This window comes from Electrophorus electricus, chromosome 11 (genome assembly GCF_013358815.1).
Source record: "Electrophorus electricus isolate fEleEle1 chromosome 11, fEleEle1.pri, whole genome shotgun sequence".
Classification (NCBI taxonomy): Eukaryota; Metazoa; Chordata; class Actinopteri; order Gymnotiformes; family Gymnotidae; genus Electrophorus; species Electrophorus electricus.
The window spans coordinates 16,362,565-16,388,899 of NC_049545.1; the positions used below are offsets into that span (position 1 = coordinate 16,362,565).

At 37.3% G+C, this 26,335-nt stretch overlaps 1 protein-coding gene across 3 annotated transcripts in view; it reads right to left on the reverse strand.

Annotated features, from left to right (window-relative positions):
• Nucleotides 1-26,335, reverse strand: part of disc1 (DISC1 scaffold protein) — a 38,825-nt gene that overhangs the window by 4,261 nt on the left and 8,229 nt on the right. The window contains exons 4-13 of one of the 3 annotated variants that reach the window (XM_027027142.2): nt 19,267-19,426; nt 16,115-16,211; nt 15,722-15,951; nt 14,519-14,573; nt 12,813-12,875; nt 11,595-11,697; nt 11,295-11,486; nt 5,666-5,726; nt 4,811-4,872; nt 1,762-1,847 (exon numbers count right to left, since the gene is read on the reverse strand). In XM_027027142.2, coding sequence (XP_026882943.2) covers nt 4,827-4,872; nt 5,666-5,726; nt 11,295-11,486; nt 11,595-11,697; nt 12,813-12,875; nt 14,519-14,573; nt 15,722-15,951; nt 16,115-16,211; nt 19,267-19,426 — 1,007 coding nt within the window. In that variant the 3' untranslated portion in view covers nt 1,762-1,847; nt 4,811-4,826. Of the gene's footprint in view, nt 1-1,056; nt 1,848-4,810; nt 4,873-5,665; nt 5,727-11,294; nt 11,487-11,594; nt 11,698-12,812; nt 12,876-14,518; nt 14,574-15,721; nt 15,952-16,114; nt 16,212-19,266; nt 19,427-26,335 lie in introns of those variants that run through there. The other 2 variants (XR_004776653.1, XM_027027132.2) reach the window with 2 other exon arrangements.

Here is a 26,335-nt window from a genome sequence, read left to right on the forward strand (position 1 = left end):
AGAGAACAGATGATTTGGCTTATATATTGACTGGGTGCTGTATAATACACTGGCATTAAATCATTAGAATTCAATAATCTGAAATTTTATTTTCCTTACATGTGAAATTTAGACACAGCATTGCAAGTAAATAGATCATGATTGATGACTGTTTAGTTTACACTGGCCTTGCCAACTCTATTCTTAGACAGACTGCAAGTAACGAGCTAACTGCATTTATAAGCAGAAATAAATAAGATCCAGACAGACACTGCCCTTTCACAATGAGAGCAGCTTCTGTGACCCCAGAACAAAAAAGAACCAAAGAAGACAAACCAGATAACCCAGAATAACAAAGTATATAACCATAGAACAAAAAAGAAGTATATAAATTACAAAGTATATACCTTTGTTATTCTGGTTTATCTTTTCCTTTTTCTTTCTTTTATTTTGAGGTTAGAGGTTATATATAGTTGTAGGTTTATTACCTGGTATATATACAGTTTGAGGTTATATACCTTCAACTGCTTGTCCTCAAAAAACAAAACAAAACCCTGAACCTGGGGTCACAGACGTGCCTTTTTTTAGGACAAGCAATTGGAGGTATATAACCTCCAACTGTATACATACCAGGTATATAACCTCCAACTGTATATAGACACAGAGAGAAAAGCTGCTGACTTTAAAAGAAAAATAACCTAAACAACAAACCTCATAAATTACTAAACTCTATTATGCATGCATAAGCATAATTGAAAGGGTCTAATAATAATAATAATCATTAACCCAGACCTCTTCAGTGTGACTGTATTCAAGGTATATTTGAAACTTTGAAGTAGAAAATAATTACCGATTGGCAGCAGACATATTAGTCGAACTATAGCTGACTATGGGGCACACATAGTGGAAGACTAGACTACTATATATATATATATATATATATATATATATATATATATATATATATATATATATATATATATATATAATTTTTTTTTAACATAAGTTAAACAGGTAACAGATTAGTGAAAGTGATGTGAATGGGAAGGTAGTGGGGGAAAAAACACCTCATCTCACCTTCTCTATCCTGGAAGAGAGTGGATGAGGTTTAGGAGGAGTAGCCAGTCTTCATAAAACAAAGAAAATAAAGAATAGATAAAGAGAATACACAGTATGTATTAAGGAACAAAGAAGCAGGTTAACTGATCAAGGTTTAAATAAGTCGTGTTAGAGGGAGATTTAGAGAGAGGTGCTTTAAGGCAGCAAAAAGAAAGTAGTAATGGAAAAGGGAGTACAGGAAAGACCAAAGAAAAAAGAAAGTAATTATAAAGAATAAACATTCCAGTTTATTTTAAGAAGTTGGTCTCTATAAATAGACATTTCAGAGGTCATTGTTCCTTGGAGAAGATCTTAAAAGGATCATAAATCTTGTTAAATAAAAATACATAAACTATTTCTCAAATCAACCAACTCTCTGAAGAGTCATCAGTAAAACCTACTACCTACAACCATGAATCCCAGGATTTGTCATGAATCAATCCCTAGATTAATGGAGAGGTGAGGTTACTGACTGAAATATCCAGTACGTTGTATGTCAGTGAAACAAAATGAGATACATATAATTGACCTTAGTGAATTCAGATTGTTGCAGGTTCACTTCAGGACTACAGAATTCTCCCAGAGCAGTGAGCATGGCACACACTGCTTTAGACTTGGCGAATGGCAGAGCTTTGTGACGTGGTGCTGGAGTAGGGAGGTGATCCTCAGTTTTAGAACAGCTCAGGGCATGTAGCTCACAACCTTGTGGAAGAAGTTGGCATGTCTCCAGGTCAGCCTTCCAAATGTGCTCCAGTCCAGTATTTCTACTTCTGTGGGGAGATAGGCACAGTGACCAGGCAAAGTGTTTATTTGAACAAACCAAGGGACTTGCAAAAAACTAGTTAATTTAAAGTCAAGTATGGCTCATCAAATCAAACAACACAAATGACTGATTCTTCTAGTTACTGCAACACAAGTGCAACACAATAATCAGGATTTAGATACCAAGTTAAGCTCCACAAACCACACAGAGGATGATGGACTATATTTACTAGACTTGGATCATCATAAAGCTTCTTTCTCTGGTGGCCCCAAGGGGTTTTTCCCCAGATTGCAGATTAAGGGTCTAGACCAGGATTTCTGAAACCTTGCTTTTGTGACAAAATCCATAAATTTGGGAGCGCTACAAAAATAAAACTGACTTGACAAACCTCTCCTTTTTTTTCCAATTTGACAAACTGACTTTGCTTGACTCCCTTGCATTGTAGCTTTTGTTGATGACAAAATGGCATAGGTTTGTCGACTTAAGAGTAGATCAACAAGATTATACAAAATGTATTCACCATATACTAGACATATATGTGGTATTTCAGTGACAAGACAGATAAAAGCAAAATGACAGGACAGATAAAAGTAACACTTCCTTCTTCTGGAAATATTCACAAGAAAAACAACAAATGACAAACAGTCATTATGCTGTTTCAAATCAGCCTTTTTTAGGAACTCAATGCAAAGGGGAACAGCTGAGCTGAGCACAAGCTTTGTGTTACAGTCAGAGGACACACATTGTCACAAGGGGATCTCACACAGCCCCAACCTATATGCCAGGATCTGCAACTCTTCAAGCAATGTTTAAAGGGAGGAGATGTCTACAGTAGGAAGAACCTGAGTTTCATATGTATAACTGTTACTTGGCTTGCTTCATAAGGAAATAAAACCTGCACTTCATAAGAAAATAAAATGTGCACTAATGACATTTGACTATGAAGATGGCATGATCTACTTTGGTATGTTATTTGATTTCTATGGAGAAACATGGTGTCAAGGTGTCAAGGGCAGAGAGGAATCATCTACTGCAATGATCATCAGATGAATCATCTACTGTCATCAGAGGAATCATCTACTGCAATGAATGACAGCACATTCCCCATTTGCAGCACTCCACCAGACCACAGACTTGCAACTCAATTTAGGTTGTAATATTTAAACAGCTCTCTAAGATTTTACTGTATTTTATTTTCCATTTTAGTGTATTTTTTATAAAGGAATTGACTGACATAAGGGAAGGAGGACAATTAACTAATCAGCCTAAGCTTTTTATTTGTTATGGTACGGCCCCTCCTCCCAGACGTCTCCCTGTGTGTGTGTGTGTGTGTGTGTGTGTGTGTGTGTGTGTGTGTGTGTGTGTGTGTGTGTGTGTGTGTGTGTGTGTGTGTGTCTTCATTCGTATGGCCATCCCTCCCCCCCCCCCGAGTGTATATAATCTCTTTTTTAACTGTGGATATTTGACCTCATGTCAAACTGTCAGTGTTTGACCTCATGTTAGCCTAAGTGCTACATTGTCCTTGTTGTCACCAATAAACGTCATTGTGTGTTACATGGCTTGTCTTTGCATCCTGCCAAGCCTCCACGCGTTACATTATTACAGTTCTTTTGACTTCCGTCTGATTCATAGACTAACCACATCAACTGCTGAAAGTATTTGTTATTGCCTTGTTTTTTATGTTTTTTTTTCCTCTATATATTTATTTGTGTGGAAAGTATTTTATGATGGTAGCCTATCCATCTGGTATTCAAATATTAAATACCACCATTCAGTTAAGAACTGAAACACACCACAAATGTATCATATATTCTGGGGAAAAAAAAAAATTATATATATATATATATATATATATATATATATATATATATATATATATATATATATATATATATATATATATATATATATATAAAATCATGATTACTTGCAAAATTTACCATGTCAGCACCAGTGATTACTAGATCACTCTGGAGTTATAATACAAGGATGAGCATTTGTGTGTTCTGGAATCAATGTATTGCAACAAGTTCATATGAGACTCACAGATGTCCTGAGAAAGAATATTCATCCAGTATCACTTCACTCTTTCCAACTCCTCTGAGTTAATTTTTTATACTCATCAGGGTACAAAAGGTGAAAATTATCCTGCAGTATTATTACCATTTACAGAGATCTATGCCACTCCAAATAAACAATCACAGGCCTTTAGGCAGGCAAAACCAGCAAAAGTGGGCATAGCTGCAACCTTTGTGCAGAAAAGCCCTATATGTGAAATAAGCACCTTCACACAAAAACAGATAGATGAATGTTATCTGTAAACAAAAGAAAACTGCTCTGAAATATCACTGAATTCCCTTAGACATATGCTATTTTGTGATAGACGGGTAACTCATCAACCATGTCTAAAGCTGTCATGCATTAAAGATTAAGGATGGTGATGAATAACATTTTCTTGCGTTTCTTGTTATTGACACACAGAAACAGGGAGATAACCACCAATGTTAATGATATGACACATGGATTGCAGTTGCAAAAGATATTCATAAAAATTATTACGTCAGAAAAATGTCAATTTGTTGGCCAAACCTTGTGAATTTGGCAGGGCAAAAAGTACAACTATAACAGTGGAAACTCACTAGACCTAACACTGGGTGGGGATGGGGGGTGGGGGCAGTGTTTTTAATGCCCCAGTGTTTTTACTGTTAAAAAACAGTAAAAAGACAATTTTCAGGGTAGTAAGAACAAATATCAGTTAAAAGCATTATTGCCTTTCAGTATTTGTCATTGCTGCAGGAAAAAAAAGTTTAATCAATATATGATTAATCCTGTAACTAGGCTTTGTCTATATCTATAAATGTTACATTTCTACATTATTTTCATAAGAAAATATCATAGGAAGATATTCACAACATTTAAAAAAATGGGTTTTGGTACAGTACTTTGCTGATGCTAAAGACTAATGCTCACCTCAATTCAAGTCAGCTCAGCCATGTTTCCATGGTGAATAACTGCGAGAACAATGGCCATGGCTAAAAATGAAGGGGAGCAAGCGGGAGAATGAAAAACGAGCTTTCCACAGCCACGCAGCACCCTCCTTCAACTCGTACAGTGATCACCTTGGCAACAGACAGAGCTTTAGGCTTTTAAACAGTAGCTATGCAAACTGAGTGAAAAGGGAACCATATGCCAAATCCTCCCTCCAGATGGCTGCCCATGGTCTTTCATTGAAACATAATGAATGTTACATTTCTGTGGAGGAGTGCTGCAATAACACCACATTAAATTATAGCAGTTTGTGTTGCATTCACATTCTTAGATATCCTAATCGAAATGGCAGTTACTGGTACCCTGAGTTGCCCACTCAGTTTTTGAGACAAGCAGGAGAGCAGGTCAAAGTTATGGCTAGGCTTTGTCTGACACTTAAAGATGACACAATGTGTCATGTCCTCCTTAGTATTTTTGTGAAACATTTTAGTGATTTACCAGAACTGCAGCTTTTGGAGCACCATCACATCACCAGTATTATTATAAGATACTTATGTATTACAAACATTCTAATGTCAAATATTAGTGAATGATATAGGTATATAATATACTTTGTCATATATAATATTTATATTATATAAAATATATAAGGCAAAATATATAAAGCAAATAGATAACGTGTTCTTAAAATTAATTTTAAGACTCATGAATCAACAAGAGAGGTAACAGGAGAGTGGGTGGACACAGAAAAAAGTAGCATAAAATGTTGAACAATAAACCTAAAAGATGTGGTAACTGTGTGAGAAGGAGAGAGAGACAATTCTGTGAAGCTCTTACCTATGAAGTATGTCCTCTAGAAGTTCACTGTACTTAACAGTATTCTCTTTCAAATTCTGTTCTGTATGGAAGAAAAACATACATACAAAATATTTCATATATAGCACAATGATCCACTGCATATTATATGATTGTCCTTTATCTGACAATAACATCCACATCCACCAATATCCACAACAATATATCTGGAGAGCAATATCTTAGACAAAACACAGTTTTCATTTTTTTCTCATCAAGGAACTGCAATATTAATTTCTGTATAAAATATTATATTTAAATTACAAACTATTTATTTGCACAGTATGTGTTTATTAGTATGTAAAACACTAATGCTAATACCAAATGTTCAATATTCAATAAACTTTCATTTTTAATATTAAACATTATTAATAAAAATGTATGTTTATTGTATAAAAGTGTTTTCCAAAAAAGTACTGATATTTTGAAAAAATGGCTAGAACTCCACAATTTTGTTCCAACGTCTGTGATGTTGCGAGGATAAGCAGGATGCAGGGACGAGGCACGATGAAACACACTTTTATTTTTGCAAACATGCAAAACATACAACAAAGCTCAAACGCTATGCACATCTCAAACACCAACACACGTACGACACATGAGACATATATACACCCAAGACGATTACACATAACACAGAACAGGTAGAAGACACAAGCGGGCTTGGCAACACAGACGAACACACACACCAAGATGTTTGAGGAGGGGGCGGGGCCACAACGTGACAACGTCCCTCATATTTTGACTTGCACAAAGCTGCCTTTTAGTATGATAAAGCCCATAGACACATTAAAACACAATTAATACCTACAGACGATTGGAGATAGATGACTGGGAAAACCTTATAGACTGGGGAGAACATCCCTACCCAAGGAGTAACTGCAGTGTACTGCAGTTAATTAATTGTAATGTAGTTGTACTGTAGTTCACCCTTCACAGGTGGTTGGGGGTTCGAATCCTGACCAGGGCGTCTCTAGTGTGGTCCTTTAGGCAAGGACCTTAATATTGCCCACCTACCACATTGAGAGTTCAATGAGACTATGAGAGTTCAGAATAAGAAAGTCATATTGACTTTGAAGCGAGGTCTGTGTCAGATACAAGAGGACCAGGGCAATCAGATGAAAATTGGGCTACTGTAAAAAATACAAGATGAGAGTGGACAGAAATTAGATAGTTGTGATATATAGATGTGGAGGGTGAAGGCAACTGTATTGTCCATGGTAGTCATATATACATGAATGACAGACAAAATGTTAATGGCTAACCAACTGGACATATTAGGGGTGGAAGCAGAAGAGTGCTGTACTGATAGATTCCAATCCAAAATGATAGAAACATCAGGAACAAATAATATGAAAAGTTTAAGAAATACCAAGTGCAGAGAAAGGAGCTGGAAAAGAGGTCAAAGGTGATGGCAACAGTGGTTCCAGTAATAATCAGAACACTATGGGTTCTGACAACCAAACTGGGAGAATGGCTCCAGCAGAGCCCAGAAACAACACCCGAGATCTCTCTCCAGAAGAGTGCAGTCCTGGGAACTACATAGAACCCTCAAACTTCCAGTGTTCTGGTAGAGGATGTAAGCTTGAATTAAAAAGACCACTCGGAGGAAGAAGAGTGGAGAGTTTTTTTAAAGATGTACTTCTCAGCTTCTCAGTGAATAGTCAATACTCAGTAGCACTTGTCTGCACAGACAAGTATGGAATTAAGACTTACATTAAGATTAGTTTGGCAGTGGTAACTCAGTGGTAAAGGTACTTGGCTTGTAATCAGAAGGTTCAAGCCCCACCACTGCCAAGTTGCCACTGTTGGGCCCCTGCTTAAGGCCCTTAACCCTCAAGTTGTATTCACTCATACTTGTATGTTGCTTTGGATAAAAGTGTCAGGTAAATGTAATGATGATTAACCAACTATGGTTTGAAATGAACATTTGGATTGGTAAGAGTGTTTAAGGGAATAAATTACAAATCAATAAGATGCCAATTTATGCCTGGCTAACCAATATACAAATTTTGTAACACTTTAGATTTGACATGTAAAATTCATGTGATTCAAATGTTGCTGTTTTATGGCTAAAGATGTTTAAACCCATTTTATTGAATTGTTTTTTCCACAGTTCCCTTTGCCTACACATTTGCATCCTTTTTTGCCTTACTCCTTGTCACAGGTATTATATGTAACCGACATATTAAGCAATAAAATTGTTTAAATAGCAGTGTATCTGTAAAGTTGCAGTGGTACACATCTAATACATTGTTAAGATTTTAAGCTTTTTTTCCTCAGTTCTACTCAGAAAAGTGATCATTCATCTGGCAGATGCAGATGTAGTTAATGGTTTTGCTTTCCTTTGTGAGGTTGCTCAGTGGCTCATGAATTAAAAATAATTTAAATATGTGCTATTTCCAAGTTCCAAAAAATCCAAAACTTACAATCTAAGCTGATCTTACAAGGAGCCACCCTGCTCAAAATGATGATCTGACAACAGTGGGATTGTATATTGTCAATTTAATGTGATAATAAATTCACTGTACTTTAGAACAAATGGCTGTTTCATGTGACTTATTCATTAAGTTGACTACCACATCATATTCACCTAATGCATAACATGGGAGCATACCTAATAATTTGCTCACTGTCTCCCACTGGAAACAGGCCCACCTCGCAATTTCTTTTTGCATGTTAAACTAAGCATGATGGTTTACTCATCCCTTCTAGGCAAGACTAGTACTGGATTCATTCATACCCAACAACAAACATCTTTATCAGGGATAAAATGCTGGTGCTTTACATAAGCATTCTCTGAATGAGATTTAGCCTCTTGGCCCTATTCTACTGAGTCTCTACACCAGCAGGGGATTGTAGTTACTGAGTTATATAATTATTATAATAATTTAATTTTCTGAGCATTTTTAAATACAACTGCTCATTTCTTTTTTCATTTTTATGTACAAAAGCCCATTTCTTTCTTCCTTATTAAAGGATTATGAAAGACAACATTTCCAGATTGTAGAGTCACCTTTGTCATACCACTTTGTTCAATTTATGTTTAGTGGCTTCCCTTGATGCTCTCTTTCAGGGAAAAAAGGTTAAGAATGCTCCAGGTCCAGATGGTGTTTCACCCTCATGTCTGCTCCTGTCTTCACACAGATCTTCAACAGGTCAATAGAGCTGAGTGAAGTACCTGCCTGCTTTAAATTTCTCCACAACAACACCCAGACCCCCCCAAAAACAACCAACACAGGATTAAATGACTACAGACCATTGCCCTGATGTATTTTGTCATGAAAGTCTTTGAGAGACTGGATTTAGCACACCTGACAGATACCGCAATTCCCTGTTGGACCCACTGCAGTTTGCATATTGTGCCAACAGGTCTGAGGAGAACTTGGAACTACACGTCATCCTTGAACACCTTGAACAACCAAGGACTTATGCCAGAATCCTGTTTTTGAACATCAGCTCAACATTCTATACTATCATCCCAGAACTGCTCCACAATTAACTCTCAGTGTGCTTGCTTCCACCTGCTAGTGGATCACCAGCTTCTTTATGGGCTGAGGGCAGCCGCTGAGGCCAGGAAAATTCTCATCTGGCACTTAGATTATCAGAATACCATTTAACTGGACCACATGAAATCACATGACAATATATGTACTGAGCTTCAGTACAAGGATATAGTGAGAAAAGTACCTACTTTTCAGAAACATACATACATGAACATATAAAACATACAAAAATACATTAACTTCATCAAGACTAGAAATGAGGAACAGGTGTGCAAAACCAAACAAGGGGCAGAGAAAATGAACCTATGGAATGGAACCAAAACACACAAGACAGGGAAATCATGGAACATGGAAGCTGGGAGGGACTAACCGTGACATCTTGCTACATAGGTAAACTCAAAATTATCAAAGAAATTAGACTCTTTAGTAACTGTTATGTGCGAAAGATCTGAAATAATAAATATAGCTATAATAATGAAAATATAATAATGGTTTGTTGTTCTGTGATCAATGAATCAATTAATTTTCTTCTCTACTTAATACTCCCCCTCCCAGCTCATCTCTTACTTTTGAGGATGTCATCACCTTCTTTGAGAAGGTTGCAGAAATCCGCTGGTCCTTTTCCTTTGTTCTCACTCTTCCAACCAGTGTTCCTTCCCCTATATACAACTCTCTGGCTTCTTTTTCTCCTCTCTCAGGTGAAATTCTTTAACTCCTGACTTCCAGCAATCCGACTACATGTCTGCTGGATCCCATTCCTTCCACTCTGTTCCAAATTATCTCAACATATCTGCTTCCTTTCATTTCTGTCATCATCAACAACTCCTTATCCTCTGGACAATTACCAACTACATTCAAAACCAGGAGGTACTAATCCTCAAGAAGCCCATGCTTGATGGCTCCAACATAACCAATTGCAGAGCAATATCACTTCTCTCTTTCCTCCCAAAAGCGCTCAAACAAGCAGTTTACAATCAATTCTCTCTTTTCCTCACCCAGAACCAGCTCCATTATCCCCATCAGTCTGGTTACAAACCGGCACATTCAACAGAAACAGCCCTCTTTGCAGTGACAGAGAAATTTCATGCTGCTAAAGCTGCCAAACTGTCATCTGTCTTGATTTTTCTGGACTTTTCAGCAGCTTTTGAGACAGTAAACCACAACATTCTATTACACATATGTTTCCAGACATATGTCAGCATGCTTGACTGACATTGCGTCAGGGATGACAGCCCAACACTTGAAGCTTAGCCCCAGTAAAACTGAGCTTCTGTTACATCCCAGCAACTCCCAACCCTTCCCATAAGCTCACAGTTTCCTTTGAGAATTCCATGGTAACACCATCTGAAGCTGGTCGTAGCCTGGACATAACTTTGGACAACCAGTTGTTGTTTTCAAATTTCAAATCTGACCTGGTCTTCCAGATTTTTTCTTTGTAACATATGAAGGATTCTGCCCTTTCTTTCACAGGAAGCTGCCCAGGTACTTTCGCCATCTCTTGTAATCTCAAAGCTGGAGTACTGCAACTCACTACTTGCTGGTCTTCCTCTAAGAGACATCAGACCTCTAGAACTTGTCCAGAATGCAGCAGCACTGGTCCCTTGCAGTCCTTATATGCAGACTGAAGATCCATCTATTTATGGAATATTTAAATGACCACTGATCCTGCTCCTATGAATGAAACTCTAACTAACTGAAACTGTGATCATTATTATAAAGTATTGTTTATTGCACTGATTGTTGCCTGAGATAGATATTATGTATTTTGTACCTCAAGGTATCAGCATTGATCCCTGTATTTCAACAGCATTCTTGTTCATTGGTATCTTGGACTCTAACTTACAGTCCTGGCTAGGATGTTTTCTATGAGTAAATGACAAAGCACTTTTGTAAGTCACTCTGGATAAGAAGAGTGTCTACCAAATGCTGTAAATGTAAATGTAATATTCCCCTTGTCATTTATCATTCAGTTGCATTGCTAATGCTGCAGGCTGGTAAATCTCCAAGAATAGTGGTAGCACCCCAGATGTATTCACTTTACCGTGTTATGAAACGGCTGAAAAACTAAGACCATTAAAAGTGTCTACCAAAAGGATATCTCTCACCATGCTGGGCAAAGTTCTTCTGCTGTTCCTCCTTTAGTTGGCTTTGCTGCTCCTTCACGCAGACCAGGTTCTGGTTGCTTGCTGTGCTCAGTGCAAGCATCCTCTTTGAAAGGCTGTCCAAGCATTCCCTTTCCCTATATAAAGACTTCATCTCTGCCTTCACCTCTTCTGCACTGCTGAAGTCATTCCCTCCTCCAGCAAGAATAAATGACATCCAATTAGATAGAGAAGACTAATGTGGCATATTACACAAATGCCACAGACAGATACATGAGACAGTAGCGAAGTACTTGGGTGTACCTGAAATGGTTGCTAGCTTGGCCTCATGCTGGTCTAGCAATTGGGTCTCATTCTCACAAACTTTTGACTGTAGACTATCACTTAACCTCTGGCTCTTCACCATCTGGGCAAGAAAGAGAAAATGCAACACATCAATAATTGCTCTCAAAATAATAAATGGGCTGTATCTTAAAGAAATGTATTTAATTTTAATGGGAAGACATATTAGGTCTGTAGTCATAGGGTCCAGCGTATCACTCGATCACTTTAACAACAGAACCTTTAGAAATGCTCAATGGATATGGTGTATTCCAATTTTTTATCATTCAAAAAGACAACATAAAGCACAATTGACACTTCAATCCAATCCAATCCAGGTACCACTTAACACGCAGCACTAATCCAATCCAGGCCTCCTCAGTCACACGTTCATTATCTCCCACTGACTGTATTATAGTGCTGTGTTATAAATGCTTCTTCACATATAAATGTTATAAATAAACTTCAGAACCAGCAACATTTTCTTATTGCTTGGTATGTTAATGTGCTTTTGTTGTTGCTTATGATTCAAAAGTGAAATCCATACAAAATGTCAGAAGAGTTTTTACCAGCATGATACATTTTACTAACTTGAAACTTGACTGAGGGGTCAGCACTTCCAGATTCAAGTGCTTTTTAACTGTTTTTTTCTCAAGATGTTTCTCTTTCAGGTCAGTTTGCTTGTGATGTTTCCCAATTTCTAGATTTTTCTAGAATTTTCTCTATCTTCAAAGCTCAGGAAACAAACATTTATTTGAAGTTTCAAGATGTTCTTGAGATCTAAGATCACACCATGCTTAACATCTAACAGCACAGTTAGAATTTAATCATGTACTCTTAATCCTATATTTGTTAGCAGATGATAATTCTTGTAGATGGTGTGTTGCTAAATTTGGTGTTTATACTTTTAGCATATCTAAAAGTGTATTAAATTAAATAACCACAGAATAATAACCACAGAAAATGTGAGAATCAGGCAGGCTGTATGGATGATAATGACATTGCTGAAGGTGGTTTACACTGCATTTTCACTCTGAGGCTCAAATGCTCAAACTTCAACTACAGCTATGACTCTCTACATTAGCACAAGAAAATTCATCTTATCACACACAAGCACATACATACACACTTTGAGGGAGAAAGCCTAAGGCACTGATAGCTAAAACTTTCCATAGCTTTTGCACAAGGGAAGCAGCTCACATTGCTGCCAAATCCCATGGGAAGTCCCACCTGCCAGAAGTGTTGACTATGAGACATGATGACCTGCGAAATATATGGAGAAAACACAGCAGCACTCCAGACACCACCATCAAGTTTCACACTGGAATGCATTTATATCAATTAAAAAAACATGAATGAGTATGCCAAGAATATAGACTCACCAGCCACTTTACAAGAAACACCCATCTTGTTTTCACACTCACTGGCCACTATTACATTCACCAATTTTATAAGCTCATTTTAAAGGAATTCCATTAGATTGTGACCCATCTGCAGAATGTACAGTATAGTACTGCAGAATGTACAGTATATTATTTGGGTGGCAGACTAATAACTAATGCAGTAATAACACAGCCATGGTAATGAAATGGTTGTGGATGCTTGAGATCGTACAAGTTTATCAGACACAGGAGTGTTCCTGGGATTTTTATATATTAAAAATATCCAGTCAATAGCAGAAACTGAAAATTGATGATGGTCTAGATGATGACAAACACAAACTGTGCATCATAACACATGGGTTTGAGACCTTAACTGCACATCCACGAAGTGTTTCTAATAAGAAGCTAGTGAACATATGTACATACAACACTCCAATATCTATACTATTTGTCACCTATTACTCTCAATTAGACAAATAAAGGCAGACTATTGTATTGCTTTCTTGTATTAAAGAGCATAATATTAAAATAGAAATGTATGAGCTAAATGAAATAAAAAAGCCATGATCCAAAATGTGTCATTAATGTCATTGTCATGATAAAATAATAATGTCATGCTGTCATTAAGTGGTAAAAAATTAACAGGCTTAAAAAATAGAAATAAAAGAGTTTCTGAAAGCAAAGCATTACATGACTACATCTAATACCCTCAAAGTTTTTTTGTCAATTTATTAACAAATTTCTAATTTCTGCACTAGAAACTAGTCACTCCTCACTGTGCATATATATATATATATATATATATATATATATATATATATATATATATATATATATATATATATATATATATATATATATATATAATTCGTACACCTATATGTGAATTCTGATACATATCGAAAACTGGCTTTTGTTAGAACCAGTAAAGATGTTAAAGATGCAAGTACATCTTTCCAATTATCCTGGATCAATCTAAAAGTACCATGAATCTGTCGCTGGCCCAATTGTAAAGTTATGAATAAGTTGACTAAAGCTAATTACAAAATGGCTTAATTATAATATTATATTGTTTATAATAGCTATTTTTCATATTTCTCCCTGAGTGATGTAACTATCTATGGGTGTGTGAGACAGTGAGACAGTTTATAAGGTCAAAATATTTTTTTTTTCATACAATAAGTCTTTCGTGTCCAAATGTGTCTATTGGAAAATCAACATAATTACATGTCTGAAATGAACCATTTTTCCCATGCCATAAAATAACAGTAATTGTAGAGATTAATTTATGAAATATATCCATTGGAAGGTAAGCAGTGGCACTTTGATAGAATTGGCTTAGTTTAATTTATAATGTAAAATGAATATCTGCATTAAACAAATGATAAAAACTGCTCTAGATTGCATCGTAACGCATCAAATCACAATGTTTTGTTACGTATTAAAAAATGCATCATCCCTGAATTGTATTGTTGGCTGAGATAAACACTGCACAAGAGAAGTGAAACTGTGATGATGGCTTACTTTGGATGCTGCCTCTTTATTGGATAAACCCAGGTCTTGCTTCTGCTCCTGAAGACTTTAGAATTAAAGGATAAAAGTAAACGAATGTGTCAGGCAAGTAAATAGAATAGATTTACATGTTATAATAGGCCCATAACACATGGACTTTTCTGGGAAATGCCAACAGTATTTAACTCTACCAATTCAGAAAGCTAATCTTTGTGCCTTTCATGGTAGTTAATGGTTTTAAATCCAAGGGTCTCATTAAACCATCATTAGAAAGGCAGTTTTAAAATGATGCTTTATTTTGTCACCAGTGAATTTTAAGTAGAATGGGTCCTTGTAGTGTGTTTTTTTTAAATACATTTGTATCAGATACTGAATGCTGTGGAAAGGGCACCACTTGCTGGTTAAAAATGGAACAATAGCCATTTTGCCAAATAGATGTGAACCAGTAGCACTCTCCATCTGATTTAACTGTTTTTGATCGATGATGTTCAAGAGAAGGTAAAAATTAGTTATTATAGTCATGGCCAAAGGTTTTGAGACTGACACAAATTTTTGTTTTCACAAAGTTTACTGCCTCAGTCATTTTTAGATCAATTTGTCAGATGTTTATATGATATAGTGAAGTACAATTATAAGCATTTCATAATTAAAAAAAAACCTTTTTATTGACAAATACATGCAGTTTAAGCAAAGACTCAGTATTTACAGTGTTGACCCGTCTTGCTCTTGGAAGATGTTTTGATACCATTTCTTATTCATTAGGCAAACCTTTGAGGTAGTAAACTTTGTGAAAACAAAAGTTTGTGTAAGTCTCAAAACCTTTGGTCATGACTATAGATTAAATTACACTGAGATATAAGGTAAATCTTACATTGCAATACATTACTTACAATTTCTTACATGGGAATTGGAAAATCTATGAAACTTATGTGCAGAGATTTGATTATTCATTTTCAGATTGTAAGACACCATATGAGCACTCAAAAACAAAACATTTGACTACCTGTCAAATATAATCTACTTGTCAAAGCTAATCAGTGGGACCCCTAGTGGAATTCATTTGCAGGAGCAGTGAGAAAATTGACCAAGTAATCTGAAACACTGCTGGGCCAATATGCACAATGGAAAACTATAAAAAATGCAATTGATTGCACAAACATAGGACTTTAAATGAGTGGGCCTAAAATGATTAAAATTGTTTATTTACCACATTACCTGGTAATAGACTGAGATGGAGATAGAGAGATCTGGTCACGGTGCTGAGACGTGATCAAGTCCTCTAATACTCGACCAATCAGGTGCAACTGAGTTGGGCTGTAGCTTCTCAGCACTCGCTCCTCGACTTCCTTCTCCAGCCTAAGGTCATCCTGGTTTAGCTGCTCCCCCAGAGCCAGCCTCTGTTTCTGCAGTTCTCCTAACATGTGCTGCAGCTCCATCATCTGCTTCTGTGGCAAACGCAGCAGACCACAGCAAACAAGACCAAATTAAATATATAGGCAAGATACACATGCCTATATAAATGGACGAGAAATAACACAGACATTGATTACATTTCATTAATTACATTTAGACACATTTATTGCAGTTTAAAGACACTTTTAGACACACCTGAATCTGCTCTTTCTCCTGTATCAGCTGCTCTCGTGACTGCTGTGTTCCCAGAGCACTCATAAGCATGTGACAATCTGTAGATTCCTTATTTTGCCTGTTTGGATAAGGTGGACTTTAATATTGTCTCACAAATGAATATTTAATATATAACTAGTGTACAGAAGCAATATTTGTGTGGCATGTTTATTGGTCAGATGAAAGTCAAAGTTTTTTATTTATCATATGCACAGCATGTCAGAGACTTTCTAGACTGAAATGCTTGTAGTGATGCTCAGGGTAAATTAATGGCAGAATTGATTGCAGGGTCAAAGCCCCAAATGGAGTCCTTCATCATGTTTTCAAGTCTGGTGTGAAGCACAGTGAAACCACCTACCATGGGAGGTTGCTGGTGGCATTGTGAATTTTTGGTGGTGGTGAAAAACTAGTAACTGTACTATGCTGCTCTAATAGCATGAACTGAACATATAACTGCAAGAATAGCATACCTTGCAAGTGTTACATTGAATAGCAGTATCAACAAGTTGTGAACATGATTGTAAAAAAAAGATTGGTGATTAAACTAAGCGTTATGATTATATATGATTACTAGTGTGTGAAGATTAGTGGTGACTGGATTAATTGAGTGAATGGTATGTATATGTGAAGTCTAGTTTAATGCACAAAACACATAGGTCAAATTAAACTGAACTAGGCATTGACCATTTTTGCTGATGTTCAAGTAAGTGAGGCTCAGATTTGCAGTTACTGTTACTTTGCAACATTTTAAATATAAGACAATATAAGACAATAGATGGCTTACTGCATCTATTGTGAAATGTGGACAACTTCTGTTTCTCTTGCTGCTACTGGGATGTGCCCATGAACCAGTTTATTTGACGAACTTTCTACAGTTTCTTTAACATCTTACAGCCTGTACTGAGTACATTAATATATGCTGTATTAATTGGATTGATTCAAACCACCTAGACTAAGTGGAGGGCTTCATCAATATGTTGTGAACACATATGTGAATTTTAGTAATGATTTAATGAATTCATATGAAATTGTTGTGGTGTAATTAGGAATGAATCTGCCTGATTACAAGGATATAAAGATTAGTTAGAATTGGACTAAGTGAGTGAAATGCTATATGTATACAAAGTTTAGAATGAACATTGTGCATTTTTCTGACATTTTTGGTATCTGGAGGTCAGATTTGTGTAGATTTTAAAAAAACAGTTTGTCCCTTTGCCACATTTTAAAGACAAGTCGTAGCGTTTCAAATAGTAATACTTGAACTTTGCATCTAATATGAAAAGTTGGTGACTTTCTGAGTTTTTGGTGAAGGTAATAAAATTAAGAACTGTACTGTGCTACTATAATATATTTCATTTTCATATGACTACAAGAGGTGCATGCATTGTATCTCCTGTTAATGTATGGCACTGGATTCCAGTAACATTTAATGAGATTGACTCAGACTTCTGGAAGGCTTCAACAAGTTGCTGTTAACACAGTTTGGTGGTGACTGATCTAAACATTGTTTTTTTCCTAATGTGGTATAAATAACATGCGAGATTTCTGGCAGAAACAGACATGTTATGTGAATGTTGTCAATCTTTAAGTGTGTGGCATTGTTACATAATTTTTGTTCTTCTATTCTAAACAAAACAAGAGTTAACAAAACAGTACATTAGTTTAGCTTTGTTTTCACCTGAAAGACCACTGTAACAGGCCAGAGGCTGATTTGCACTTTATAGGCCTTCTCAGGTTGAGATACTATAACTATGCACCAAGTTTTGCATTATTAATGTTTTGCTCACAATAAGGTGGAGATTGATGGAGATTGTTGTCGCTGCCCCACTCTTACAGTGTTTTGATCTCCTCTCATCTCTGCTATTATTGAGGCATACAATGCAAACTTGACGTAAACTTGAAGATTATGTTCGAACTATATGTTGCAATGCAGTCATGTGTGTTTAAAGAGGGAAATAAGCACACATTCTGGGGTGCATCTGTGTTCAGGGTGCTTTTTCCTATCTTCACCACCTGGGGACTACTCGTCAGAAAGGTAATTTAGGTCTATTTCTTTGATTTTCCAGTTGAGCTTGGCGTGTTTATGGTGTTGAATGCTGAGCTGAAATTAATGAACACCTTTCTCACATGTTTTTCCAGTAAAGATGTGAAAGAATACATTGCAGTGTCAATGAAATAGAATGCTGTGTGTTTGTTGATCTGTCTGAGAAGTAAGCAAATTGGGGAGAGTCCCAGGTGGCAGGTGAAGATGAACATTTGAATAACTACTCCAGACATTGCAGAATGGTTGATAGTGCAACAGGTCAGTAGTCATTCAGTGTGGTGATTTATGGTTTCTTATGCGATGGGAAAATTGAAGCAACTATAGATTTCTGGGAGACTTAGGGAAAAGTTGAATACGTTGGAAAATACCTTTGCTAATTGGAGAGCACAAGCTCTAAGAAGCAGGAGCCTTATTTGTGCTTTGAAACATCTTATTACATCAGGATTGGATATGGACAGTGAGGGATTGTCTTGAGCCACAGGTAGTCACATACCATGATGGATATTGTCTGACTCAAATCTAGCATAGTAAGTCCTTCTCTCATCAGGTAATGAGGGAGAAACTGCTATACTTTCTATCATTGTAGTCTGTAATAGAGTGCAGATTCCACATGTGAAATTATTGAAAATTGCTGCACAATTATTTATTTTTTTTAAGTAGATGATTTTGACCTGATCTGCTTACAGGCATTTCACTGCAAGAATGAATGTTAGTTTACCTCTGAGAGCTTAGTCTAGTTAGTTCACTGAGCCAGGGGAAACATAACACAGACACAATAGAACAGGACATGGTGTTGTTTGGAGATGTTTTCTCTAACATTCCAATGTAAGTGTAGGCCCTCCTGACTTCCTTCCTGTTTGAATGCTATTTCTATATACACCACACTGGTCTTCACTGTGGTAACCCACTACAAACAAATGTAATGCAGATTTGATGTAGGATGTATTTTTATTTGTATCTGTTTGTGAGAAAAGTTAAGTTCAAAGGTATAAGAGATCCAGTTTTAGAGGAAATATTTACACTTTAGACCTGTTTGACTGTTCTCTACTTTAGCCAAAAGGGTATTAGGTATGTATATTTTCTCACAGACCTGCATTCTGAGTTAGTCCTTTGGAGGGCATTATGAATTGTCATCCTAAGCCGCTCTAGAAAGAATGTAACGTTGGGATGTTGGGAGGGCAAGCCAAGCTTTAGAAAGTCATCTTCAACATCTTCCTTCAGCTCCTCCAGCATCGAACCAAAGTGCACAGCTGAAAATGCATACATAGTTGAAACAGTCAACAGTTAAAACAGTTTTGTTTTGTGTGCAGTATTTTTTAAAATATATTAAACAGAAAAAACTGATGATAGCCATTCTACACTAATATTTCAGCTTCATCCAGCATTCCATTAGGAATGGAATTATGCTGGTATCCAGTCCACATATTCCACAGAGACACAATATACTTTGGCCAATAAATGTCTAAATGTCACATTAGGTCATCTACTTGAAACACTTTTTGAGAAAAGGGGTGTATCATCACATGATACCAAGTTGTAATGTTAAGGTGTCCAGTCTAACTTTTCTAGTGGTCGCACTGGTTCTAACTTTGTCAGTTGGTCATGTCTGCACATGTTGGACATGTTGCATTAAATAACTTGAATAATATCCTGTAATTAACTAAAAGAAAAATAGCAAGCAATTGTTAAATATCTCATCCTGAAGGACTGAATATGGAAGCTATGGTTAAGATGCTTCATATAAGGTCAGTTAGTTAGCCTGCTAACTAGATATTTTGCCAGCTCAGTTACTAAGATATTATTTGTGATGAAGAAATGAGTTCCAGAATGTAGTTGATGGAAATGAATGCATGCGTTTACTGACTATAGATAATTATAGATCACTAATATTTAAGAGAACACATTCTTTTTTTTTTTTGTTGTGTTTGCATTAAGAGAGATGCTGTACAGGGTTTGGGTGGAGATACTTTCCCACCTAGGGGCACATGCCCCCCTCCCCCTTCCTGGGAAAAGATGGAGTTGTCCTCCCAGTATAATCACTGTAAACAGAACTATATAATTTTAAATAATATATAGTAATATGCATTGAATGAACTTGTGCCAATTATAGATGCTAAAAATTCATTTTTAGGTTTTGAAGGATTGTATTCCCCTCTTCTTATGATTTGGTCTACTGCTTACCATCAGTCCTCTGTATGTCTGAAAGATTGTCAGAACTGGCTAATTACCACGTGATGCATAATGTTAAGTGTTGTATGAGGCACACCAACTAGCAAGGTTTTTGAAAAGAAAGATAACTCTGAATCTGAGCTTCATTATACAGTGGTATCTTAGCAGCAAAGGTAGAGGCCAGCAGCAAGACAAAGAAAAGTACGATGACACTTATTGTTGTGAGGTTTCTGTCATGCTGCAAGACAAGTCAGATGACCGTGGATTTGACGACAACTGTTTATCTGTTTATTGTTTAACTGTTTATTGATACAGTCTAGGCAAACAAATCCAAAAGGGCAAATCCAATCCAAAGTTGAATGGTAGGCATGGGCAATATAACAGGAGCAAACAGGAATATCCAAGACAAGGCAAAAATGCAAGGTAGAACAAAACACAAGCAATGGTCACAAAACAAAAATAACACTTTGTATACACTAGAACTAGTTGGCAATAGTATGCAATAAGTAAGAGAGTACAAAGTGTATTAATAGGCTATGCATATGAGTATCAGGTGCAGGTACTTAATATTCCAGGGATGAGGATCTCCTCGGAGGAATCTGGGGTGTGTAGTTCATGGGGGATCTGACGGGCTGCATGACTGTACCCCCTACTCAAAGACTGGCCAGTCACAGTACAAGGATGCCCAACTTGTGTACTCCACATTGCGAGCTGGAGCGTGAACCACTGGAACCTCACCAAGAGCTGACTTGGCCATGCCCAGGGTGTGGCTATGCCAGAAGTTGTCAAAAATGCCAGAAGTTGGTACCCAACTTTGCTCCTCTGGTCCAAACCCCTCCCAGTCCACCAGATACTGGAGAACAACCTCACATCTCCTTGAATCCAGCAGTTGCCACAACACACACACACACATCTGAGCCCGTTAAGTTCATGGGCACTGGTGGTGTGTCATCCAGGAGGACAGTTCAAAGGACCTGAAATTACAGGCTTTAGCAGAGACCGATGGAATGACCTTTAAAACGGGGAGGTCCAGCTTGTATGTCACATCATACAATCTTTTAAGTACCTTGAATAGACCTTTGTATTTTGGTCTTAATTGAAGAACTCCTTCTATGAGCTACTCCCAGACCTTTTCGCTCCTCTGCATCCAGTCATCCACTTCAGGAACATCTGAGAGGCTGACAGTCCATAGGTGGCTGACATCTTAGAAGGAATCAAATCTGTGGCAGAACTGATCAGTGAGTTTTGGGCCATCTATACCCTAAATAAAAAAGAGGACCAGTCCATAGGATTGTTGAAACAAAATATGCATTAGATTGTGCATGGTACCCAAAGGTTAAGCAAATGGACATACCTATACGTTTAAAAAAGGCTGACCCAACATATTAAGTGAATTGGGGCCCTCTATCAGAAAGGATGTCTTCTGGGATCCCATAATAATGTAATATATTGTTGAACAACGCCTCGGACGTTTGGAAGGCTCTAGGTATGGTCGTGAAAGGGACAAACTTGACTCCATTGGAGAACTGACCAGTGATTGTAAGAATAACAGTATACTCCTCAGGAGGTAGACCCATGAAGTCTATGGTGATGTGATACCATCGGTGTTCCTTTACTGGTAAGGGCATCAGTTTACTTGCTGGCAGGGTCTTGGGTGTTTTACACTGTGAACAGGAGGAACAAGAAGAAGCGAACCGGTGTACCTCCTGGGTTACTGATTCCCAACCATACCAATTTGTGATGAGCTGCCTGGTACGCAATTCCTCAGTACATAACTTCCAGTGGTAGTTTGTTCATTTGGGAGGTATATGTAGACTCATCGTCCTGGAAAACACGACATAAAGCATCAGCTTTAGCATTGAGTGTTCCTGGACAGTAGTTTTGAGGACCAGGAAGATATGTTTCACATGTGCAGTGTAGTCAGGTGACTAAATCAATATGTCATCTATGTTAGCTATTACCGTAGGTCCTATAGTGAGGCCAAAAAGCATAGTACCCTCTAGTGGTCATGAATGCCATCTTCAACTCATCCTCTTCTCTAATACACATTAGTTTATAGGCACTCCTTAAGTTGAGTTTAGTAAACAGCTTGGCTCTTCCAATGCAGCTGCGATTAAGGGTAGAGGATATATGTACTTCTTACATATCTGACTGAGCCCCCTATAATCTATGCAGGGATGGAGCCTGCCATCCTTCTTCACAAAGAAGAATCCTGAAGCCACAGGAGAGGTGTAGGGTTGGATGAAGCCCTGGGCTAATGCCTTTGATGTAAGATTCCACAGTGGGTAAATATGTGCTTTAGGCATTGGTGCTTCCACTATGAGATCAATGGAAAAATCACATCAGTGGTGAGGTGGCAGGTGCATGGCTCTTTGTTCGCTGAACACTTCTCTCAGGTCCTTGTATTCAGGTGGAATACAGGTCTATGTTGAGCAGTTCAGGCTTTTCACAGTAGTGAAGTGGATTGCTATGGTGGGGAACTGCAAACAATGTTGGTGACAGAAGGGAGACCAGGTTAACAACTCCTTATTGTGCCAAGAGATGCAGGGATCATGCTTCTCTAACCATGGAAGACCTAAAATGATGGAGAACTCTAAGGAATCTAAAACCAGGAAAGTGGTGGTTTCATGATGGAGTGCACTGGTATGTAGTTTGATGGGATTGGTTCTCTGGTATATAGAACCCCCTCCCACAGGATCCCCATCCAGGGCAAAAATTGTAAGAGGTTGATGGAGTGTTTCAAGGGGAATCTGTAGATCTTTGGCTAATGTACAGCACATCAAATTTCCCTCGGCTCCAGAGTCAGAGACAATGATAATTGACAGACAAAAAATGAAACAGACAAAGATCATCGACAGTGTAGAATAACCGGAATCAGGAATGACTTGGTTATCAAACGCCTTGGGGGGAGACTCACCACCTTAGCATGTGAGGTAGTCTCCAAACACTGTTCTGACGTTAGTGCCTTGTTTCTGCATGGGACAGCTGGGCATTCTCTAATCATGTGTCCAGCCACTCTGCAGTCCATGCAACGTCCCTCTCGGCATCATCTTTTGTTTCTCTTCTGGGGTAAGAGTCACATTGCATAGGTTCAGCATTGTTGACTTCATACTGTATGGGATGGCGAAGCATATTGCGAAGTTTACGTGTCCTATTGCGTTCCCATAGCATATTATCCAGTTGGATAGACAGTGCTATAATCTGGTCCAAGAGCCCCTCATCTTTCCAGGCTAATTCCATGACTATCTCCTCATTAAACTCCATTATAGAAAGTCGTGATAAGTGATAAGGCATTATGTGAAAACTGTTCCATACCAAAAGTAGCCCATTTAAGAGCTTTGCCTATATATTGCCTCTATATGCCTGACATTTGGTATGAAACTGTTAATCCAAGCAGTGGTTCTGAGCAAACTTACAAGGTATTTAACAACAAATCATCCATCAATAACCAGCAAGGGTACAGAGTATTTTATTCATTAGAAAAGTCAAAACACTAAACAAGAACAAGTCATGATGAATTGTTGCAAAAGTGTCAGACATGGCACTGGAGGCTAGCTATCTAGTGGCTGAGATACTAGCTAAAGCTAAGGTTGGAGACTGAGTACCCAATAGTTTCAAGAGCTATTTAGCTAGCATAGCTATCTTATGTGCATTATCAGTGATGCAGTGGCCTGCTAAGTAAAAGAGAACCTAGCTAGCTAAAGGATTTAGCTGTAAATTGAAGCAAAGAATGCCTGAATAAGAAATGTTGTGAGATTAATTTGGCTTTCATAAAGTCTAGTGACCAACTTTTGTAGTTTTACAAACTTGGAGACCTGTACTAATGTCAGAAAAGTTAACTGAACTCACTTCTTTACTGATGCACGCAAGGAATTTGCTAGTGGGCAAGTGGGAAAACCTGCGAAATCTGTTAGCATTCATCATTACTGTGTGGCATATTGGGAACTTGTTTAACTGAAATGTTCCTTTTGTTTGACATTCCAGAAATGGCAGCACATCAGGAATTCTAATGTAAATAGTATTTAGATTTAACTATATTTAGGGCCATATTAAATTCACAAGAAAAATTGGTTAATTCCATGCTTCAAGTTTCTTAAAAAAATGGCAGATTTAATGGATTTTAGAAGGCAAATGCTACTATAACACTTCATCACATAGGACCACAACTTAGCCTTCCATACCAAGTGGTAAGCACTGAACATAAGGAGGTATTTAGGCTTCTTTCTCTCTCACTGAGGTGAAAATACTTTGCCTTTTGATATGGCTCTCTTCTGTCACAGAATTTTTTTATGACGTAGCTACTAAGCAGTTTAAAGGCCATGTAAGGCCCATGGCAATTTTCTTTAAACTGTATTAAATCATTAAGAAATAACTAACATCATCAAACCAGACATGTCACATTTCATACTGTTGTAAAGTCATATTTTAACTTCTACAAATTTAAGGTGAATTATTAGAATTAATAGAAGGTCATGTATTAATGGCAGTGCTGCCAGATGATTTTTGTTTGAAACTGGCATGGAAAATATACTTTGCCAGGTAGACAAAATTTGGGAAAGTTTGTAATAATTTTTGCAGTTTGTGCATATAAATCACAAGGATCACATTGGAGTTTGTGATTAGTTTAGATACTTTGTGATTAGTACAATTTCTGTGAATATTCTGAGCTCTTGCCCAGGGTAACAGACATTTTACTAGACATTATATTTACATTAAAATTAGGTAACTGATTAGCCAGATTGGCTGGCTAGCTACATATCCTTTGTTGTCTAGCTAACCTTGAAACCTTTATAATCTTGAAAATACGCCTCAATATGGGGCATGCATTCCTGCTTGCCATGAGCTGCTGTATTAATTTTTCTGCTGCTTGTAGTTTATAGCTACATAGCTAGCTAGACATTTTTTATTCGAATATAATTCATATCGGACCATGTTTTACTTTCATATTAATAATGCATACCATGAGAGCGCACCGATTTCACACACATATGTGAGCCTTAATGAAAAGGATATATTGTGAGCTACTATTCATAAATGCCATTTGAGTCCCATGCCATAAAATGTGCCTGTTCTCTCTTCATTATGTCGGTGTACTGTCCAGTTTTCTACTTTACTGAAGTAAAGTTGTGGCCCTCAGTGAGCATCTTTAGAGATTTCACTCAGTGATCATCCTTAGGGATTTCACCAACCATCCCACACTGGACAAGTTGTGGCAAAACGTACAAAATGTAAAAATCATTTTAAAATGTAACAGAAGGAACATTGATGAATATAATGGAGTATAAGTACATTTTTGACTTCGCAAATTTACTAGAGTAAGAGTATTAAAGTAGCCTCTTTTAAAACCACTCTTAAAAGTAAATTTTGTTAAAAAAGTTACTTAAGTAAATGGAACGTAGTAAATGTAGTGCATTACTACCCACCTCTGCTGTTTACTCAAATATATGGCACATTCTATCAGTCTTTCCAATGTTTCCCTATTTTTCCTTCACCTTTTTGTTGTGGGGCTCCATTTCCCTGTGCACTTGTTCACTGTGCTGTAGACCAACTCAGGTTGCTTTTAAGTGCTTGTAAGTGTCGGGCCGTGCTTTGTTGTTTTGCTGCTGCCTGTGTGGAAACCCAGTGTGGCTCCAAATATTCATCCAATTCCCAGCAATACAATTTGCAGTGCTGCTCAGAGGCTGTGAGCCAAGGGTAATGCTCATAGTCACTGAGATAGCCTTGGAGCCCTGATGGCTCACCACTGGAAATTACCATTCAAAACATTTTGACTTGTGATATCTATTCAGTAATAACCTGTAGAGTGCACATTGAAATATTATTAACTACGTGCCAACTGTGAATTGGGTGGCAGACACAGCACTTACTGAACTGTGAAATTGGGACAACTCTTGCTTCAGATTTTAATGTGCTTTAGTTTTTCCTCTAAGACGATCCTCTGACTGATTAAGATGAGCTCAGAGTTTACTTACTTTTGCCTTAGATTCTGT